The sequence below is a fragment of the Anser cygnoides genome, chromosome 1 (assembly GCF_040182565.1).
Source record: "Anser cygnoides isolate HZ-2024a breed goose chromosome 1, Taihu_goose_T2T_genome, whole genome shotgun sequence".
Taxonomy (NCBI): Eukaryota; Metazoa; Chordata; class Aves; order Anseriformes; family Anatidae; genus Anser; species Anser cygnoides.
In genome coordinates this window covers 143,518,362-143,539,860 of record NC_089873.1, presented here as the reverse complement: position 1 = coordinate 143,539,860, position 21,499 = coordinate 143,518,362, and the positions used below count along the sequence as shown (strand labels likewise).

Below are 21,499 nucleotides of genomic sequence, written 5' to 3'. Positions count from 1 at the left end.
TGAGGAAACAAGTGGTAGAACCAAAAACTCGAGCAAGGTCGAGATAAAGTAAATTGGCTACAGTGTTAAAGATGAGCTTTGGGCAGTGGCCAATTGCTGGCTGGCTCGAGGTGCATGTCTGAGGGTCTCTAACCAGTTGTATGACAGATTCAGGCGTGTGGACAGCACGTGGGGCTATGGGGAAAGTATATGTAGTAGTGAAAAATGGCAATAAACGTCTCCTGTTCAAGAGCCATCAGGAGTCTGTGTCTTGCATCCCTTCACTTAAGTATTTTCAGACAAAAAAAGTTTCTCCTTAGCCTAGATTTTTATAATTATAAACATAGATTTTATAAACATAGATTTTATAAACTAAAGTACATCTACTCCATTGTGGTGAACAAATACTTCTTCACAGATTATATCATATTTGTTTTTTTCTTCTGGACCTATGAAGTTTCCAAAAGCAAACCTCTTGCTAACTAATCTGTTGTTATTGTTTGGTTTGTTTTATTTTTAATCAAGCACAATCAGCACATCTGTCTCTATGGGAGTTATTTTATTGAACTGAAAAAAAAAAGTCTGCTTTCTTATGTGTCTTGCAAGAAAAAGTTTCCGAGAAAACAGATACAAAATTCAACTGCAAAATAAACTCCCACGATAGAAGGTTAAGGCACTTTGTGTTGGGCTGCACTCCAGGAGTTAACTAACAATTAACCACAATAACCAAAACCTTTCTCCCCCACTTTTTCACACACACACACAAAACCTAAAATGTCTAAATACTCATACTAAATGTGGTTGCTTGAAAGAAAGTATCAGGTAGATAAATGCCCATTTACAATCATCTGTCTTCACTTACAGTCCTTAAGAGTCTTAGTGGAAAAATGTTTGTCTCAAATATTGTAGCAAACATCTGAAAAGCACTACAAAAAAGAAGTCAACAGAAATCATCACAGCACTTCCACAGATGAAACAAAAAAATACCAGCACAGCTCCATGCAAGTCAATGTACTTATCTGTATTACTACAAATCCTAGAGTCTTTTTTTTATTATTATTATTTATTTTATATCAGAGCACATAAAAATATAAGGTTGAAAAAATCAACCATGTTTTCAGCATCTTTTCTTTATTATTTCCCTTGCTACATCCCATGGAAATAAGAAGATTCTGTTTTTTAACACAAGTGAAAAAAGATCTTGGAAGCAAACTGTAGTTTTCAACATTTTTCTGTGCAAGTCTAAGCCTAAACACAATACAAAAATTGACGTTAGTGATTATTTAAACTCTTCAGCTTCCCAAAATTATTTTTTTAAAGGTTCCAGCCTAAACACAATGCATTTCTAAAGAAGACTGATTCAAAAACAGCTAGAACAACATTACCTCATCTGATGGATCTATTCTGATCTCAATTTACATGGCAACATCTTAGAAGATGCCTCTAGCCAGTGGAGGCCGTGGAAAATTACAAAGCTGTGAACCCAACAGCCAGGACAGCGGGACACTGCTCATAAGGAATATCATTCAACCTTCACTAAGAAATAGCTACCATGAAATGCTATTGCAAATCTTTCACTTTATAAATGTTACGCTCCTGCATCTTACTGTCTGTCCCATCAATACAAATAAAGCCCAACTATGAGTATATACCAGAGCATGAATGTCTGAAAACTATCTGAAAGGACTCAGTGAGAGATGTTATCCTGACAAGAAAGATAACTTAAGAACCTGCTCAATTTTAGACATGGACACAAAAAGCAAGTAAAATTCACATTTGCATTCAGATGATGCTCTTCAAGGATGGAGAGTGAAAACTGTTGTCATTTCAGACCATCTTGGAAAGGAAGTAGCAGTCCCCTTTTCATGGTGATACACACAAAACAATGGATTGGGGCCCAGAAGTACAAAGCTACTTCCAAGTAGATATAGCCACATGCCTCTATATTTTTTCTGCCGCAAATAAACAAGATATGATTTCTTTTTGTCAGGTTTCAGAACTGGCCACTTTCCACCCTATCCAGGATGCTCAGCCCAAGCACAGCCCCTTTGACAAATTTTCAGTGAAAGGTCTAGGCTTGTAGGTAACACAGGTTAGACACAAAATGAGAACATGTTTCCCTGAGTAGCAGCACAGTCTAGAAAGCTTCGAGTTTGCAAGAAGTCTGAAATATTTTCAGTTTCCTGACCATTTCAAGCAAATAAGTTTAGAAAAAACCCATGTACGAGGTCTCGCAGGATTATTCAATAGATGTTTAAGAAGTCATGGATTTCATTCCGTTTCTCTAACGCATTTGGTAATCAACTGTTCAGCTGAAATGCATGCAGTACCATGAGGAGTTTAAAATATACCTGTTATGTCATATATTTCCCCATCCCCTTAAAAAAGCAATGATGAGGACTGTTGCTCAGGAAGGGCCCCCGGAGCTTGCACAGTACAGATTCTTGTGCTAATGAGGAAGTCAGACAACCACAGAGGGGCAACAAGAAGAAGAGAAAGGCTAGGAAAACGCAGACTACACAAACGTTTTTAATTTACCATCTGCAGTTTCAATTAGAAAACAAATGGACTTCAAGGTTGGTTCTTCAGTGGATATTACATTTCTGTAGATTACCACTATTTAACAGTCCACCAACATCTGCACACTTACTTCAAATGTCCGGTTGAGGCCAACACAATAAATTGTGTCACTATTTATAGCCCAAACAGAAACAAAGTTGCACGGAGTTTTCCTTTTAGGGTATAATTTGGGGACAGGATGAGTAGTTTATACTCCTTGAAGAAAACACTGTTCATAACACACAGAATTTGTGTAGAAAGCATTTTAGAATTACATTTGCAGTATTATTTTAATAAGTGGATCTTAATTTCCCTTCGCTGTGGAACTGTTCAAAGTTTGGCGCAATAAATAAATTTCAGAATGAGATATTTTTTTCTTAGATGGCATCTGATAGCGTACATTCTTCCAGAATTTTGTATTTGCTGAAGAAGATTTTTCTGAGAAGTCTCCTTTCCATTGGATAGCCCCATGTTTTTGCTTAATGTACCTGACTGATTCTGGCATGCTTGTGTAGTCCAGTATTTCATCCATTTCTATAAGAATTACTTGAGTCCCATCACGGATGAGAGCATTATACATAGCTAATTGTTGTTCACAAGCATCTTCTAACAGGCAGCTAGGTGCTTCCGATGCCAAAATAATCATCAGCCTTCTGCTTTGCTTAAGGGTTTCATCAGCAACACTGACCACAGCTGAAAGAACAAAGTTTGCATTGAAAGTTTATAACTGATGCAAAATATTTCATAGTTTTTAAATTTTGTGTGCGTATATATATATATATATATATGTATATGGAATAGCAACTAGCTCAGAGAAAGAACTGATAGGTCTAAGATCTCCCAACCATCATCCATGATTCAAATCCATTGCATAAAATTGCTGACAAAAATTGTTTTCTTCAGTCCCCAGGAGCTTGTTTATCATTAGAAAGAAAATGCAGACCCTTATATCATCAAAGCAGAAATTTGGGTATGGAACAACAACAACAACAAAACAATTAGAAATTAACAAATTATCCAATGGACGAGAGGTCAAATTCTCCATGTAAAAACAAACAAACAAACAAAAAACCTTGGTTTTAAATTTGCTTTCCAATAATAGCTGTTTTTTTCAGTTGTATATGTAATCTTCTAACCCCAATATATTAACCCTGCTAATTAAACCATACCTTCTCCTGGTAAATCATCCCTTCCTAATATAAAGAGATTATATCCACATTGTTGTTCTAAAACACTGGGGAGTATTCTAAGAACAAAGGTTTCCAGATGATAGAAGCTGCTGCCTCCGCTGCCTTTTGTGTACAGGACATACGCATCATAGATTTTCCCATCTAAAAAAAACACGAATGTTTCTGTTAAAAAGGGAGAAACAGCAAGGTTATTAGAAGGTTTCATTTTGAACTGCTTAAAGAATAGTAATGAGGGACTTATTCACACCTGCCTGACAGAATAACAGCAAAACATTAAAATGCTCTACAGGTCAAAAGGAAGATGATGAACCACAGAACCCGATCTCTTTTTCCTGTCATGGGGAGGAACATTGCCAGCAAGTGAGCTGGATGCAAGACCCTGGGGCCTGCAGGAAGGAGCCCCCAGCCCCACAGGTGCCAGGACATTAATAAAGTGTCTTCTTGCAGGACTTTCTTCGCCACCTCTCTTGAAGCAAACCCAACAGCAGTTCTCTCCACTTATGATGAACCACCAGCAAGGGGGGTGGAAAAATGGCAATTCTTTCATAATAATTATGAGAGGAAAAGGCAGATAGAGACCAGAAGAAGCCTGAAGTTTTGAGAGTCAGTATTGCATAATAAACAGGAGTGAAGTGAAGAAACTAAAGCAAAATCAAATTTAACTCAACAAGATAAGTTTCGTTCAACAAGTTACAAAACATAGTTTCTTTGATTTTATTTTTTCATTAGAATATTAAAATTTACTGGGAAAACTCAGCTTTTAACAAAAGTTGACTTTTTTTTTTTTTTGTGAAGACATTTCAGATAGCTATGAGTATATGTTAACTATCTTATTACACGTAATCCATTTACTTTCAAGCTCTGGGCAACCTCAGACAATCGAATTCTGAGGGCTGCCCAAGCAAAATATCTACTATGTTGCACTTACTCCCACTTTTTCACACTCATTCAATGTATTTATCTACACTACATCAACAGAAACACATATTTAATAGATAACATAATAATTAACAGAAACACAATAGAATCACAGAAGAGACAACCACTAGAATTTCTTCTCTTTGGTATGTAACCATCATAACTTGCAGGATTTATAAGGAAAGTGATGGGTAAGACAGAGAAGTTGCACAAAAACAAACAAATAAACAAACGCTTTTCTCTGAGAAAATGCGAGTCTCATTTTCAATATAAATATTTAATGCGCATTTTTAAACAGCTAGTCTACGGGATGTAGCTCTGCTGACACCTATTGATCATCATCAGTGACCACAAATCTACACACAGAGAGACTGCTTTACAGAAAAGTGAGTGCAACACGCTAATTTGGAAAAAAAATATGGAGTTCTTTCTGACCATAACTCATCATAACTGCCTTAAATATTATGCAGTGTTTATCACCTCAATTATGATTACATATTTCACCCATATGACTGAAAAAATCTTTCGAAGCATATCTGAAAAATTCTCAAGGAAATTCCAAATACATTCTATTAAATAATCATATTATTGCTTAGAAATAATGGTAAATGAAAAAAAAAAATCAGTAGGCTAGTGACAACATAATTAGTCACACTCACTTACCTTCCTTACTTACAAAGGCACATCCAGAATCCCGGTACCAAAGCACCAGGTCAATCTTGAAAATCTTATAGATTATTAAAATAATAAATGTTAAAAGCAACAAAGAGAGAAGCCCTCCAATCAGCCATGGCCGTGCATCAGGAACTGCACAAAATATAATAACAATAAAAAGAAAATGTTGAATTTGTCCAAATCTGATCTTTCACACAAATATAATACAAATTTGGATATCATATTTTTCACTTCCACCTATTATTTGAATAATGATAAATACATTACTACAGTGACTCCTCCCCTATGCATGGGTACACACATAAATACACAAAGTGCAATTCTGGTGCATTCTATTGATGCGATATATGAGCATTTGGTATCAAAACCCCTTCTGGGAAAGTCAAGTGAAACAAAGGCCACAAAAAATAGCAGTAGTCCTTACCTCTGTGTTTTAGTATAATATAGGATGCAACCTGCCCAAAGGCATTTGAAGCTTGACAGACAAATGGTTGTTCATAATCTTCACTATTCACTTCTGAAATTATGAGCTTCACAGAACACATAGGGCGTCCATCATAAGAAGTTTCCTCCCTATCCAAAAGGTGACAAATAGAGCCATAAAACCACAGTCCTTTCTGTAATGGCTTCATCACTAATAGCTGAAATATGACAACGGTCACTTCCATCTGCAAATGGCAACTGGACAGATGAGTAACTGCATTAGGTGAGGGACACCCAAACAGCAGTTGGGCCTCTTACTGAGGTTTAGCATAGACATCAGAAAACATGAGCCAATCCTATCAGGAGCTGTGTTTCCCCAAAGAAATATGATATCTATAGACTACAGTACAAACATATATCTTACAAACATAAAAACCCCCTTGTTACAGGGGGTTCTCAGCCCCTGTGAAAGCAGGTGGAGAGCCCTGGTGCTTGGCTGAAGAGAAAATGGAACAACGTGAAATGACTTAACAAGAGGCCCCAGTACAAGGACATCATCTTCTGGTGAGCAACTCTGGGACAGGAAAGACACTGAAGTTGTCAACCAAAGCGGACAACACTAACTCATGATGTGTTTCCACCTGCAGGAAATAGGGTCTACACTGCTGCTTCATCCCAAGGATCAGAATAGACTCTGAACAACTGTAACATCAGGCTGCACCATTACAACATACAGGTTATTCCCATTGCATAAGGGCACAAAAAAAAATAACGCTAAAGCTGCACATTCAATTAGTCGTGTTCTGTTATGTGTTACTGATGTTCAAACTAAGTAATTTTTTAACCATCAGCAAAATGAGGGATATTACTACCTCATTAACAGTAGATCTCAAATGCAAAATTAACTAACCAGCCTATCTAGCCAAGAACTTTTCTTCCTTTAAAACATACTCTAATTACCATTTGAAATGCAAAATAATAATAATAAAAAAAAAGGCTTGAAATAAATCATAGAAAGCACATATAGGACCACACAAATCGGTATATGACCAATAGATTATAGCAATTTGAACACTGTAAGGAGTAAATGAATCAATATCATTAATACAAATGACTAGATCCAGAGAATATTATGTTTGCAAATATAACAAGACAACCATTTAAGTGTTAGGAAATATAAAAAATAACATCACTTTTATGATATCAGCTCAATGACTGTATTATGGTCAAATTGTTTATGGCATCACAATTGTTTATGACATTACAAGATATGACTTCTGTATAGGGTTTTCTCTAGGTGAGCACTAAAAGAATTCAGCATTTATTTCCCCCTTTGTTTTACAATAAGGACTTAATTTCTCATAACCATATTCTTACCTTGAATATATCATTCTCGTTTCTTCATCAGTTTCTCCCTCACAGATGGTGCTTGAGAACGTACAAAAGCAATCACATGTTTTCTTCATAGCACCACCGTGAGATGAGGGCTGACAAAAAAACTAGCTTTCAGTTCCTTAGTTCCCAACCTATCGTATCTATGACACTTTTTCAGATTTCTTTCTGCTCCACTTTTAGTTGCCTTTCCAAGTCAGGTCAAATTTTTTCCCTCCTAACTCCACTTAACCTGCCTTTCATCCTCACCTTATCTCACAATTGCTTCACTCAGTCCAAATGCCAGTCTTTCTCCCAGACCCCAACCCATCATTGGAAATCTGCCTTCCTTTTCTCCTCTCACTCCACTAAGCTTCAGCGCACATCCTCAAAAAAATCTTCCATTAGCTCTTCACCTGATCTCAGTTACACTTCTCTAACTCAAGACTCTTAAAACTAGAAGTTTCAATTTCTCCTGTAAAGCACAGGTTATTCTTCTTGTAACCTTTCAGAGAGGTAGATGGGAAGGACAAGGAGAACACAGGAGGGACAGTCTGAAGATCATGTGGCAGGATGTGCTTGGCCCCACTGAAAGAGGTCTCTGTCCTCTGGGCCAGAACTTGCTCAATAGAAAATGCATTACAGTTCTGAGACTGTAAGCCTCTGTAGAACACTTTTTCCCAAGGTCAGAAATTTAGATAGATTTTTATAATGACCAGAAATAGCATAATTCACACAAAATCCATGCACCTACTACATTTCAAGTTTCTACTTCAAACAGAAAGTGAATTGGAGGAGGCAAGCATTTCATGTAAGAGTGAGAAAGTTCCACTTTGGTTGCCAACCCAGTATTTTCTAATCTGAAAATATACTTACTCATAACGCCTTGCAAAAATTCTGCTCATATAAAATACATCAATATACACACCGTTGCCTGTCCAAAACACCTCATACCCATCAGCACCTGTTGTATTGCAATCCACTGTAACCTGTGAGCCTATAAAATTGTGTTACAAAGTGAAAAGTTAATTTTCATACTCTAATTAAAAGCTTTACAGTTCTGTTCACAGACTCCCATACAGACCAGCTAAGGAAGGCCCCACACCCTTTCAGAAAATCTCCTCTAACAGTGTCTATAGATTCAGTGATGTGCTGTTTCAAAAAGAGACTGATAGGATGGAGAGGCCAAATCAGGAAGACGTCTCCCTTTGTGGTATCACTTTCCCTGCAGACTCAAAGATAGATCTGTTTTCAGAATTTCTTTCAGAGTGATGGAGAGCAATGGATGTGACAGAAAATCAGTTGGTTTCCCTATAACTTTCTTTGCATCTGAGAAATTTCCCTACAGCTTTTCTATGACTTTGTAAGCAATACCCCTTGTCTCTTTCCTTCCCACTCCCAAACACTTCTCCTGCAAGAGACTAATGTAAAGGAGAAACTGAGCTGGTCACTGAACTAGTTTTTCTAAAGAAAACAAGCACACACTCTTCTTGGGCATGAATTTTCACTAGGATACAAAATCATATTTTTTTTATAGAGAAAATTACTTACCAAGTTCCACTTCAATTGAGTTGTTTCGTGGATAAGATATTTCTGGAGGCTTTTTTGGTGGGCTCACTAAGCAAAAGATAGAAAGTCCTTTTCAGAAAACCAGGGACAGCTGCAGCCTGTTCTATGCTCTATAACCAAATAGCAACCTAAAAACACCCTGTCCTATGGACAAGGTTGACAGCAATTTTACAACAGACATCACTCAATACTCAGAGTGTCATATCTAAGACAGTCATATTACTTATGACTTGAAGATCAACTATTCTTCACTCCACCCTTTCCAAAATGTAGTGTTATTAATCTGATGTCATCATGCCGATGACAGACTGTCTGTTCCATGACATATAAATCATGTAATATTGCAGGCAGAGGTGATGAGAAGGATATGGGTAAATATCTACAGTATTACCACTTTACAGTCTGGCTAGCTTATCAGTCAGCAACTCACAGATACAAACTGGAGAGAAATAATTTTAGACTGCAATTCATCTGTTTTAGTCTTTCACTATTATAAAGGTGAAATTAAATTTCTGTACGCCAGTTAAAGGCCTTACAGTTCTGCCCAGAGCACTATCTAAAGGAAGTACAACACCAACCTTCCTGTTTAGATGTTTACATTAGTACTAGGCATACAACACTCTGGAAAGTTTATTTCTCTCTACAAGTTACAAAGGGAGAGTAATCAACAGAGTGGCAACAGTAGACTAAAATAAATAAATTCTCATCTAGCATTTATTTCCATTTTTTAGGTGCAAACTAATAGTCCTATGCGTGCCTACCACAAATTGAATCTTTTTAGCTGTCATTAGAAACCTGGACAAAGTTTTGTAGAGTCATTTTTACAAACAAAACATGAATTTATCTACTTACCTGCTACAGTCAGAATAACATCTCGTGAAATGTTATATCGCTTTCCATTGTAGATATATGTTGTTTTGCAAGTATAGTTTCCTTGATCTTGCACAGTCACATTGAAAATCACAAGATCACTGTTTGAAAAGGCAAACCTTCTCCCTTTCAATAGCTGACAGTCCTAAACATGTGTAAAGAACTCATATCACTGTCACATGATTTGTAACTCTTTAATGCAATCTGAGCTCTCAGTGGACCACAACATAAGGATGGATTCCTTATGGGGCCTGAGGAAGGGGAAGGGGGCTAAAATAAAAGCAAACCACACTTCATTTTGACTCTGAGTTTTTAATTCACAGATACACCCATTATTCTTATATTAAATATATATATATATATATATCTTAAAGAGAGAAATAAGGAAGTGACATGGAGGGGTCAGGTTTTATAAAAGTATTTGTTAAGGAAGAATCACTCAATAATTAGACTTGATTTTTTCAAGTACTCAAATATTCTCAGTATCTTATAGACTGCACAGGCATGAGGCAGTAATGCTGGGGAAGGCAATATGTTCTTAACAGAAAGAGCCGTTAAATGATTGTGAACAATACGAAATGACATTTATTTGATGGAACAATACTGAACACACAATGGATATGCTTTGTCTCACAAAGTACGTACCAAGTCTGTTTCCACACAAAAGAAATGAATGACAGTGTTTCACTAGCAGGTTAAAAGATGCCACCTAGTGGATACATGGGTCAAAGCTACATTTAAGCTGAATTTCTATCCCATTATTCAAAAAAAATGTATATAACTTTAGAAGATGAAAGTCTTATTCCCCCTCCTCCAGTTGTTCTAAAATATTTTTTCTCACATTTATAATAAATATGTAGTTTTTCTCCTACAATTCATAAACCTCAGTTACTTATATTTTAAATAATTGACATAATAATTAAATAATTTATGTCAGTAAAAAAGAGGGCATTGTTACCTTATACCAGCGAACAGGCAGAATATTCTTCTCATTCCTGAAGTAACTCAAGTGTGGACACACAACCTTTGCAGATGATAAAGTGAATACCACCTCCTCTACAGCAAATTTTTCATTTAAGCATGAACCATCAATCCTCTTGAAAACTGTTACTTTTGTAGACGTTTTGCTATAGCTTGTCAAATTCCTGCAACTAACATAACATAATTAAGTTAAGCTACTTGAAATATTTTCCAACTCAAAAATATATTGTATTCTTTTTGGAGAAGAAAGAGAGGACTACAATTTATAATTTCTCTTATAGATATACTTTTGCCTACTATGAAAAAAAAAAAAAAAACAGATTTACATCCCCCAGTATAGAGTTAGTTTTTGTGAACATATTCTCCCTTCTTCTCCCTTCTTAGTTAGTATTTCTCTTACCCCAAAAATCCTACTTGCTTTTTAAAAGTTATTCCATTTGCAATTCATTTCTACAGCAATTTAATTTTTTTTAACCTTCACCTTATGACACATTCGTAATCTCCAGAATCTTCTACCATTGCAGGGAGAAACCAAATTAAATTCTTCTGCTGATGAATTCTAGAAAGTTTGTCTCTAGGCACAGCTGTCTGGTTACCAGCTTTATACCATGTTAAGTTGTAGTCTCCACTTTTAAAATTCAAGCTCTTTTCCAGAGAACATGTAATAGCAAGAGGCTGCCCATCAGGCACAAGACTGTGCCTAAACATCACATCATAGGCTTCACATTTCTCTAAAGGAAAGAGATAAACATTAAAGAAAACCTCAAACATCGTGAAAGAATACACTGAACTCGTATCTTGATCATGTCTACAAAGTTCATTGTGGTGTCCACCTTCATTCTTAAGTCATTTACTAAAATACAATTATAATCCCTTGTCTTTGGAGCTGAGAGCATTATTCAATAATATACAGACATAGTTATGCTATTGAAATGAAGTGCTGTTTTCCAAATGCAACTTTTACGCTTAACAGAATCACTTTGTTTGCATCTGATTGTCATTTGTATGTTTTAGTTCAGACGCAAATGATTAGAGTCCTTGTATTTCTCCAGTCTGTTTCACACGCATAAGACACATGTGCACACACATTTTTCAAATTTAACATCTTTATTTGCTACTTTCACTTAAGTATAGGCAAAGTAAGTTTTCAAGGCAAACTCTACTTGCAGTACACAAATGTCCTAAGAGGACAATGAAAGTTAAAGTTGCAGTTGCACAAGTAATTTGCTATGGAAATTTCAACTCACCTCTCATTTTATGAGCATTTAGAGAGGAACTTTTACAAGCGCTTATGATGAGCTCATTTTCTTTCCCCTGAACCCAAGGAGATTCAGATGGGAAAAGAGCAACACCACATGATTTGTATTTTTATTTTTTTTGTCAGTACGACAAAAAAGGCACCAACTCTGGATATGTTGGTTACATTCCCGAGTCAGTACTATTTATCTAAAATAACTCGTTTTATTAGAATGCAAGAACAACCATGCACAGCCCTGCAAGCGTCTGCCCAGTCCAAAAGCCTGTCTCTGATAACAGTCAGTTCCGTATGTATAAGAAAGTAAAGTAGGACAGAACATGTAAATTAATACTTTGTTTTTGGCCCCTCTCTTCCCTTTCATGCTCTTCATGAAAAACTATTGCCTTTTATTATTTCTCTGGGTATCATTTATTTCTTGTTATGAGAAACGGCAACATAAACATTCCCTTATCTGCCTACTCTGTTGTACTCATGATTTTACAGACCTCTGCCACACCTTCCCTCCGTCATCTCTTTTCTTCACCTCAGAATCCTCATTCATTTAATGACTTCTCATATGGAAACCATCACATCTCAGACAACACTGTCACCTACTTCTTTGCCTATTTTGACCCAGTCTTTCCCAGATGGAATAATCAGAATTGCAGAGTTCAACTGATACACATTTGCCATGAAGTTATATAGGGCATAACAAAGCCTTGTTTTCTAATGTATTTCTTTCCTAAAATTCTGCTTTTCTGACCATCACTGAAGACACAGCTAAGGGTTCCAGAGAGCATCCAGAGATGTCAAGGTAGCATTTCTACCCAAGCATTTCTACCTAAATGTTCTCACCACATTCATCCAGTACACGCAGATGTCCTAAATGCACACCAAATTACTTAACAAAACACTGAATAGCTCAGATATCTCTACAGATTGCTCCATAATAACTTTGATGGTTATGAAATGAAGACCAATAATTACTTTCTGTGGCCACAGGAATTGATACATTTTTCTGCCACTAAGTCCTAAGGCTCTGAAACAGTATCATATTTTGTGCACTTCCTGCTTTACATTCCCTGAAATCCCTCTCCCCCAATGCTGGCCATTATTTTAACTCAGCTTAAAAAAGAGAATATCCAAACGACTGATGAGTGTAGGAACTTGTCCATCCACAGACAATAGAAACTCAAGGAATGGAAATTCAGAGTATTTTTCTTCTAACAATCTGGCACAGCAGCAAGATTCTAGGTAGTAAGACAAGATTATGACAGCAACTCAATTGATCCGCTTGAAAAGTTTTAAACATGCACTGGATTCTTGGTTGACAGCTGAAGGGCAGAAACTAAACTGAATACTCGCGTAGTTTTACAAAAATCTAGATGTTGTATTAATTGTCAAATGGCTGTATTTTCCAACATGGAAAAAAAGTCACATGAACACACTTTGGAAAGTTAGAACTACAATTCCTTTCATCAGTTCATACACCAGAGAGCTGTGCTGCCATTCAAAGGGACCTCAACAGGCTGGAGAAATGAGCTGACAGGAACCTCATGAAGTCCAACAAAGGCAAATGCAAAGTCCTGTACATGGGGAGGAAATCCCCTCAGGATCCAGGAGACTCCAGACCACCTTCAGGTCCTGGCAGACCATAAGCCAGAAATGCTTGCTCATGGCAAAGGTAGCTAAAGGTGTCCTGAGCTGCATTAGAAAGAGTGCTGCCCACAGGCTGAGAGAAGTGATCCTTCCTGCACTCAGCAATGGTGAGATGCATCTGGAGTAGCACTTGCTAGTACAAGAGAGAAATGGATTTACTGGAGCAAGTCTAGTGAAGGGCCACAAAGATGAGTAAGGGACTGGAGCATCATAGAGGCCAAGAGAGAAGGGACTGTTCAACTTGAAGAGAAAGCTCGGTGGTGGGGTGGATCTTATCAATATGTAAACATATACATGTGATGGAACAGAATGAAAAAGAGGGAGACAGCTTCTTCCCAGCAGTGCCCACTGGCAGGACAATAGGCATGAGACACACTGAAACACATGAAATTCCATCTGAACACAAGAAAACACTTTCTTACTGTTCGAGTGATCAAACACTGGAACAGGTTGCTCGGAGAGGTTGTGGAGCCTCCATCTGTGGAGATGTTTAAAACAAAACTGAACATGGTCCTGGGCAACCTGCTCCAGCTGACCCTTCTTTGAGCTGGAAGATTGGACTAGATGATCTCAAGAAGTCACCTACAACCTAAGTGATTCTGTGTAAGATAGTACATAAGATATCACACTTTATGTTTTATAGGCTCCTGCTTTTAGAAATGTTTTTAAAAAATCTCTCTGGCATGCACATAAATTTAACGTTCACCATTAAATTTCATTTTCAACCATTTTCACAGAAAATTACTATTACTTATGTGAAAAGTTAAGTTTCTAAACAAGGCATTCCATAGCCACCAATGAACCTACCTGCAATAATTAAAGACAGAAATGCTGTTGTGATCTTACAGGAAAGTAACGTTTTTGCTGTAATGTTTCCCTACAGAAAAGGAAAGAAAACTTTGAATTAGTGTTTTACAATATAAATTTCCACAAATGAAAATCAACATTTGCATTACACATTTTTATTACATATTCAGTGTCTTTTGTCAACTGTACTTTTCTCTTATAAGTGTATTCACTTTATGTGTTTGTAGCATGTTAAAAGAAACTATCTACCTTACAGGAAAATACAACCATCTCTAGGATTAAAAAGCAATAATTATGAGGCCACCCCACTACATAACATGTTTTCTCTTAGAAAAGGAAGGCTAAATTCTGATTGAATGTGACAGGCAACTAACTATACATAAGAATGTCTATGCCAGCAACATCAGAGGTCCCTCAAAAGCAATATCCTGTCTCAAGCTGTGGCCAATAGCAGATGACTTGGGAAATAAACTGCAAGAGAACAAGAATATACAGACATTCCTCGGGAATAGTCTCCTAGAATCCATCAATTTATGATTCAGGAAGCTATGCCAGAGTCAGTCTCTAGATACTTGATAGCCCCCAGCGGATTCTTTCCCACGAAACTAGTCCAACACCCTCCAAATCCATTGAAACCATGGCAAGGAGCCACAAATTTTAAATACTGACACAGAAAATTGCCTTGGCTTGTTTTGAGCCTGTTATCTGCTCTTTTTATCTGACAGCTCCTAACTTTTATACCAGAAGAGAAAAAAAAAAAAAAAAAAAAAGTGAACATTTCCTATTCAGCTTGTCAAGCACTCAGAATTTTCCACATCTCTAGCACACTCCTCCCCAGTTCTTGTTTTTACAAGTTAGTCTTCATCTTTTTAACAGTCCCTTAGATGGAGCCTGATTTCATACTTCTGATCATCTTTGCCACCATCTTCTGTACCTTCCTGGAGATCTCCAAAGGCCGCCTGGAGATGGTCCTGGGCAGCCTGCTCTGGGTGGCCCTGCTGGAGCAGGGGTTGGACGAGGTGGCCTCCAGAGGTTCCTGCCAACCTCATCCCCTCAGTGTGATTCTCCAGGTACACTACAGCCTGCCTGAGATGGTGAGGAAAAACCAGAAGTGGCATCCAGTCATCAAAACATAGGTGCACTACAGATTTATAAACTGAAACAATTATTTATTCTGGACTAATTTCTAATAACTTCATAGTAATTTCTAAACTTCTATTTATTCTTTGACTACAACTAAGTATTGACCTAATATTTTCATGGGCCTATGATCTCATCACTGAGTGTTAAAAAATCAGGGAAGCCCAGTCAGCCACTGTGTATGTGATGTTAGTATTTCACCCATATGTTTTCATTTAAAATTTTCTTTACATTTACCTGCATCGCTATCATGACATCTTGATGACACTCTTTGCAATTAACACCTCCACTTTCTACCCTGAATAACTTTGTATTGTCGGCAAATTCCGCCACTGCAACAGTTCTGCATTGTCCAGATCATTCAAAGAATAGGCTGAACAGAAGAGATTCACTTGGGACTCCACTGGCGATCTTCCTCCACTTCAGAAACTGAGCATTTATCTTTTAACTACTTATTTATACATGTGAGACTACATATACCATAGCAGTCTGGTTTCACCAAGTGCTCTGCTGAATGCCTTTTGGAAATTAAGACAGATTATATTAACCATGTCTCCTGCAGCCAGTGTGTTCACATACACATCTACACTTCCAATACATTTGTAGTGTTTGTGGGCCATGACTTCCCTTCACAAAAGTTAATGCTGACTCCATCCTTATATAATTTATTGACAATTTTGCTAATTCCATTCTTGAAAGCTACCTTCTGCAGATACCTACTACACTTTTTACAGGGCTATGAAAGGAAAAAATGCAGTTATACAAGCTGAAGAACAATCAGGAGAAGCCCATCCTGATGTTAAAAATCTTTAGCTAATCACCAAGCTAAACAATAATCAAATATGATGCTTCCGGCTGCTGTGTCTTTCTTCACCAAACTGACTCAGGAGTGTGCCATACATTGAGTCATACCCACTGCTTCTTGCAATGCCTGCTTTACTCCTTCTTCCCCTTCTCTTCGCTCCTCCCTCATTGCAATTTCTGCTCTAATTGCCAGGCACGTCTTTTCTTGCTTAGATTTAAGGAGTTAAGTCCCCACAAGAACGCTGAGCATAAAAAGAAACACACTAAGCTCTAATCACCAGAGGCGTTTCATGTGTGTTTGTACAAAACTCCACCTTTCTTCACTAAATGTGATGAATAGACAGTAATTCTTAAAATTTCTATATTTTAATTTTAAAGAAGATGAAAATATTTTAATGGAAATAATTTAAAGAGAAAACAGGACTGAATGGACTCCACTTATGACCAGGTATTTTCTTTATAACTTTTTGAATCATTTTTTAATAAGCTCTGTTCTATTACCTTACCCTATTACTCTGTCTCAAATATGCTTTCCAAGCAGTTTTTGCCCCACCAGCAGATTCAGAAACTATCCAGCAGTAGTATTTTGCCATGTCCTGAAGAACAGTCTTTCAGAACCCTCCTTCTCTATAAGTTCAATGTTCTTTCTAAATAGTTATTTTTTTAACTTGCTCTGTTGCCAACATGGAAGAGCTGCAAATATATAGCACTGTGTAAAACCATGCACATGAACGGCTTTGAAGAGACCCGTACTACTTATCTGAAGAAAAAACTTCCATTTATTTTTAAGTTATACCTGACAGCAAAACAGGCTGTTCTGTAGACATGTTTTCATAAATCATGCTGAAAATAATAAAGTATGACTGCAGAGTCAAGTGCAAATGTTTTTCCTACCACATTATGCCATGACAAAGAGCTAAATTTCTCCCTTTTCCCAGCCATTTTGTCCACATCTTGAGTCTGCAAGTGACCTGTAGAGCTTTACCACTCAGGACAGAATTCAGCTGCAGTTATTTTTGCCCAAATTCTCCAGAGGGGAAAAAAATCATTGTATCTGAGGCCATGTCCACAGTTTCACCCTGAAAGGAAATATTCTCATCAGTTTAAAAGACAGACAGACAGGCAGAAGTGTCTCAAAGAGGTTTTCAATGATACATGCACCTGAGCTGCAATTACAGCCCAAGTAAAGCGTAATTTTCATCAAAATCTGTGATTAAACTAGTACAGCCACCTGTTCCTCTTCTGTTTAGCCCTTTCAAAGTAGATATACTCAATTAAAAAGAAAAAAAAAAAAAAAGACATATACTCTCATCAAAACTTTGAAGAACCATGGCTTTTGGTAATTACTGCACACTCACAGCACTTTTTCTTTGAGTGTCTTGTTCAAACACCCGGATGGATTAAAATGTGCAACACTCCTGCTCTCGGAACTGAAGAGAACTAACACGCACAAGACTATGACACCATTTCTTTTACATAAACCCACAAATATTTAAAATCAGAAAACGTATATACATATATACTACCTTAAATGCTTCTTCTAACTGCACAGCCTGCCCTGACTCTTCGTGAAAACTTGTCAAGTCTCTCCCGGTGCAGGAAAAATGTTTGCAACAAATGCCTGTGCTCGCAATATAGCTGACGCTGGAGAGCTGTGTTAGCCCGCCCATTCAGAGGTAGTTACGGAACCGGGACTTTCATTCACGATCTATTTTTAGCCATTTTTCTGTGAATCACCCACATCCCTTACCGCGTAGGGGACCAAAACACTTTACAGCATTATAATTCTTACCTATTCCTCGAAACACGCACGTGAGTGGGGCTGCGGCTGCCCGGCAGCAGAGGACCTGAGCATAACGGCGCTCCTAGTCCCCAACCAGCCCGTGCTGAGCAAGCCGACAGCACTGTGACGGGCTGCGCTCACCGATCCGGCCCAGGAGCCAACGCTTAAACTCAGAGAAAACGTACTTGCATAAATCCTCTCCGAAACTGAGTCAGATCAAACCACACATTACTTGCAGAGGAAAACACTGACCTTTTATGAAATACTTTACCCCCGCTTGTAAAGTTTCCAGTCCTGTTTAGCCAAAAGACAACATCTTAATCAGAGACACCACCCCGCTCCCTGCCCTCCCCCCCCCCCCCCTAAAAACAGGACCTCAAAGATTACCTGCACACCTGTACCGATTTTTCTGGAGGGAAAGGGATTATCCCAACCCTGGCTGATGCCAAATGACTTGCGACATGACTGGCAAGAAGAGCACGGGTCCCCGCTGCGAGCTCATGTAGGCTGCTGCCCTACTCAAGTCCCACTCCCGGACACCCAGCTCGGGCTGGTGGGCACCTTCCCGATCCCCCCACCCCCCTGACAGCTCCCAGGGCTCCCGGGGGAAACCCCACTGCTGCCTACCTGCTGCCTGGCTCCCCGGCAGTCTGTGTAGGGCTGAGGAGGGTGAGAGGGGCCCCTCACCCCGTCCTGTGGGCAGCTGCAGCCGGCAGTGGTGGTGCTGAGGCAGCCGCACGTCAGGGCCGGGCTTCCCTCCCCGCCCGGCACGCTGTTACCTCAGCTGCGATCGCAACAGACTGTCACTGACTTCTTTTTTTCTATTTTTTTTTTTCCTTTTTTTTTCTTCTTGTATCACAGGCAGCTTCTTATCGCTGCGGCAGAAGCACGCTTCCGTAGCTGAGGAAACCGTGTACCTCCAAGATGGAGGTGCCAGAAGGAGCCCCTCGGGGACACCAGCTGTTTGTTAGCTTTTTCAAGAGGCTGCCTTGACAGCTTGGTCATGCCGTGTGTCACGGTGAGCTATTTTTTGGCTCTAACTTGAACGTACAGGTGTAGTCCCATCTCACTGCCAAGCTTTTGCCTGCGAACTCAACACCTGTGAAGTAGCCGTGAGGGGCTGTTTGGAGGTTACTTAGCTTGCGGCCGCTCTGGGAGCGCTGCGCTCCCAATACGCCAGTGTGCGGGGCTCTCTGCTTCACTCACACACCGCTGCTGGACTCAGAGCTCTTCAAAACCACACGGCCAGTACGGAATCGGATACAGGCATTTTAACGCTGTGCTGTCACTGTTGATTAACTTACCTGAAAACACACGGTCAGATAGAGCAAAGAACATCCCTAGGTTCCTTCCAAAGTAATCAGAAATCACGGGCACTTTGGGACTGCCAAGGCAGGTTCTCATTCTTGGTAAAAGTGCACTGTAAACACGTTTGCTAAACTCGCTAAGCCAGTTACAAACACTTCGCAAAAGCAGCGGAGAATAATCCTTCCTTGTCCTGTTTGTCCCACCCTGCTTTTTTTGATTGCACTTTCTGGCACTGTTTCTAAATTGTATCTACCAAATACAAACACATTCTACCATCCTGCTCACCACATGACAACCACAGATAAGATGGGGTAAGATAAGAGTTGAAGCTCTGCTATGCCTGCGTATGTTGCCCTCCACCAAAGGGAGGTACTTGGCGCTGGCTGCAGGCATGTTGTAACAGCTCCAGACGTTATCCTGTTGGGAGGAACACGGAGAATTAACTCATTCCTGGCCCAGTAAAGGCAGAAGGATTTACGCAGTCACCCACTCTGCCTTTTGTCAGCAATTATATCCGTATTTCATTTTGAAAATGTTTCTTACGCACTTACTGCTTAAGGTCAAATTATTTTTATGTAAGTTTTCTAGTTTCCGTGTTGTTATTTTGCACTAACAAAAAAACATCTGTGGGTTCAAATCTGTTTATCATAAAGACAAGTGAGGGGTTCCATAATCTGTTCTACTGCTTTTTTTTCTAGAAGCACTAATTAAAAAAAAAAAAAATTAAATCATTTTTGAAGAATGCCGAGACATACACACAGGAGGTTCTGCTGTGTGAATCACAGAATGGCTGAGGTTGGTAGGGACCTCTGAAGTATTCCTTTTTTCTCATAACTTCACTATAATATCACTAATAGTGAAAAAATGTTTCTGGTAAACAAAATGTTGTTAAAACATTACCAAAATTAATAGGTAAAATGAGAACTATTCAATCATTCAACTTTGCAGAGACTGATAAGAATTAGAGTTCAGCAAATCCTCTGGAGGAGTATCACCTGAAATGACTGGGTTTCATGAGACAGCAAAATCTGGGGGTACATCACTCCTCAAGTACAGAATTTGGCTGTTACAAGTCAAAAAGGGCAGGGAAGACCAGAGAAGTCCATCACCTGACATTGGTTTGCATGAACATTTGATGTTGTCGGCAGGACCACTTCAAAGCAGACCAAGAACCGCCAGCTCCAGCAACAAAGCCATGAAGCTCTAAGGCAGAATGATGTTGTAATTTGCACGGGGAGGACTCTAATTCAACTTATCAGTGCCATCTTTGAAAACGGATTGCAGCAGAGCAACGGTCATGACATGGCTTATCTTTCTGTGACTGAGGAGGTGGTAATGAGTAATGAGGAGACCAGATTTGTGTGTAGCAGTTGGTTTATCTCATTTTTCCCAGAATGATGTATTTGTCAACTAGGATCTCTGTGTGAAATCTTTTTTTTTTTTTTTTTTCTCCACCTTGGATAGCATTTCATCGATAAATGATACATAAACAATGAGAACGCCTGAAATAAATATTTCATTCCTTCTGCATTCTGCAAATCAGAGTGAGAATGTTTGCTGCTGTAGGGGTGGGAAGTTGCCTGACAACAGTCTGAAATAAAACCTCTTGATATGTGCATTGGGTGGAGACCAGGTCTTCCACGCCAGCCAAGTTACCCTGCAAAAATCAGGACGTTTGCTCATATAGACCTAAGCTAGGGTACTAACATAAAGCACTCTCCACCCTTTTTTTCTTTTGAGGGGGAAAGAAGGGAGTGGAGGGGAGACAGAGAGGTGCGTGGGTTGTGTGTTTGTTTTGTGTTTTTTTTAGGACAAGTGACAAGAGCAAGCAAATGTAATTGCTACTTTTTAAAAGGAAATGATAGAACTCAGTAACCTTGTGCTTTACCTGTTCCTGGTAAATTTCTGCATGAAAAGAGATTCTAGTCACAGCATGTCTCTAAGACAGCCGGAAGTCTATTTAGGGCAAAGCTATCTGGTTCATAGCCACAGTCTTTTGCTTTTGGCTACAATACATATTCACCATATTTCTTTCTCAACCGACACTGAAAAGGTTAAATCCAAACGTAACAGAATTTTAAAGCGCTTTTTGTATATTTTCCTGCAACTTCTACTTTAAGCTTTGCTAAAGACATTAGGAGTATCTTTGCACAAATGAAACTCTTTGCTGAATCTACGAAATTTATTACAAAATGTATTTGCAAGTAATTATCTAGATAACTTTGA

At 38.6% G+C, this 21,499-nt stretch overlaps 1 protein-coding gene across 11 annotated transcripts; it reads right to left on the bottom strand.

The window, feature by feature from the left end:
* Positions 1 to 521: 521 nt before the first annotated feature.
* Positions 522 to 19,634, bottom strand: LOC106041678 (interleukin-1 receptor type 1-like). 11 transcript variants are annotated; one of them, XM_048049033.2, is made up of 12 exons: positions 18,593 to 19,634; positions 17,077 to 18,259; positions 14,239 to 14,308; positions 11,017 to 11,266; positions 10,513 to 10,705; positions 9,537 to 9,699; positions 8,667 to 8,732; positions 7,992 to 8,112; positions 5,746 to 5,894; positions 5,310 to 5,453; positions 3,708 to 3,890; positions 522 to 3,231 (listed from the first exon to the last, which is right to left on the bottom strand). In XM_048049033.2, exons 2-12 carry the CDS (start codon positions 17,122 to 17,124, stop codon positions 2,843 to 2,845), a joined length of 1,776 nt encoding a protein of 591 aa, XP_047904990.2. In that variant the 5' UTR covers positions 17,125 to 18,259; positions 18,593 to 19,634; the 3' UTR covers positions 522 to 2,842. The 11 variants fall into 11 exon arrangements, with proteins under 11 accessions (XP_047904990.2, XP_047904993.2, XP_047904994.2 ...); XM_048049036.2 differs by having other exon boundaries at positions 17,077 to 18,171; XM_048049037.2 differs by having other exon boundaries at positions 17,077 to 17,261.
* Between the last annotated feature and the right edge of the window lie 1,865 nt (positions 19,635 to 21,499).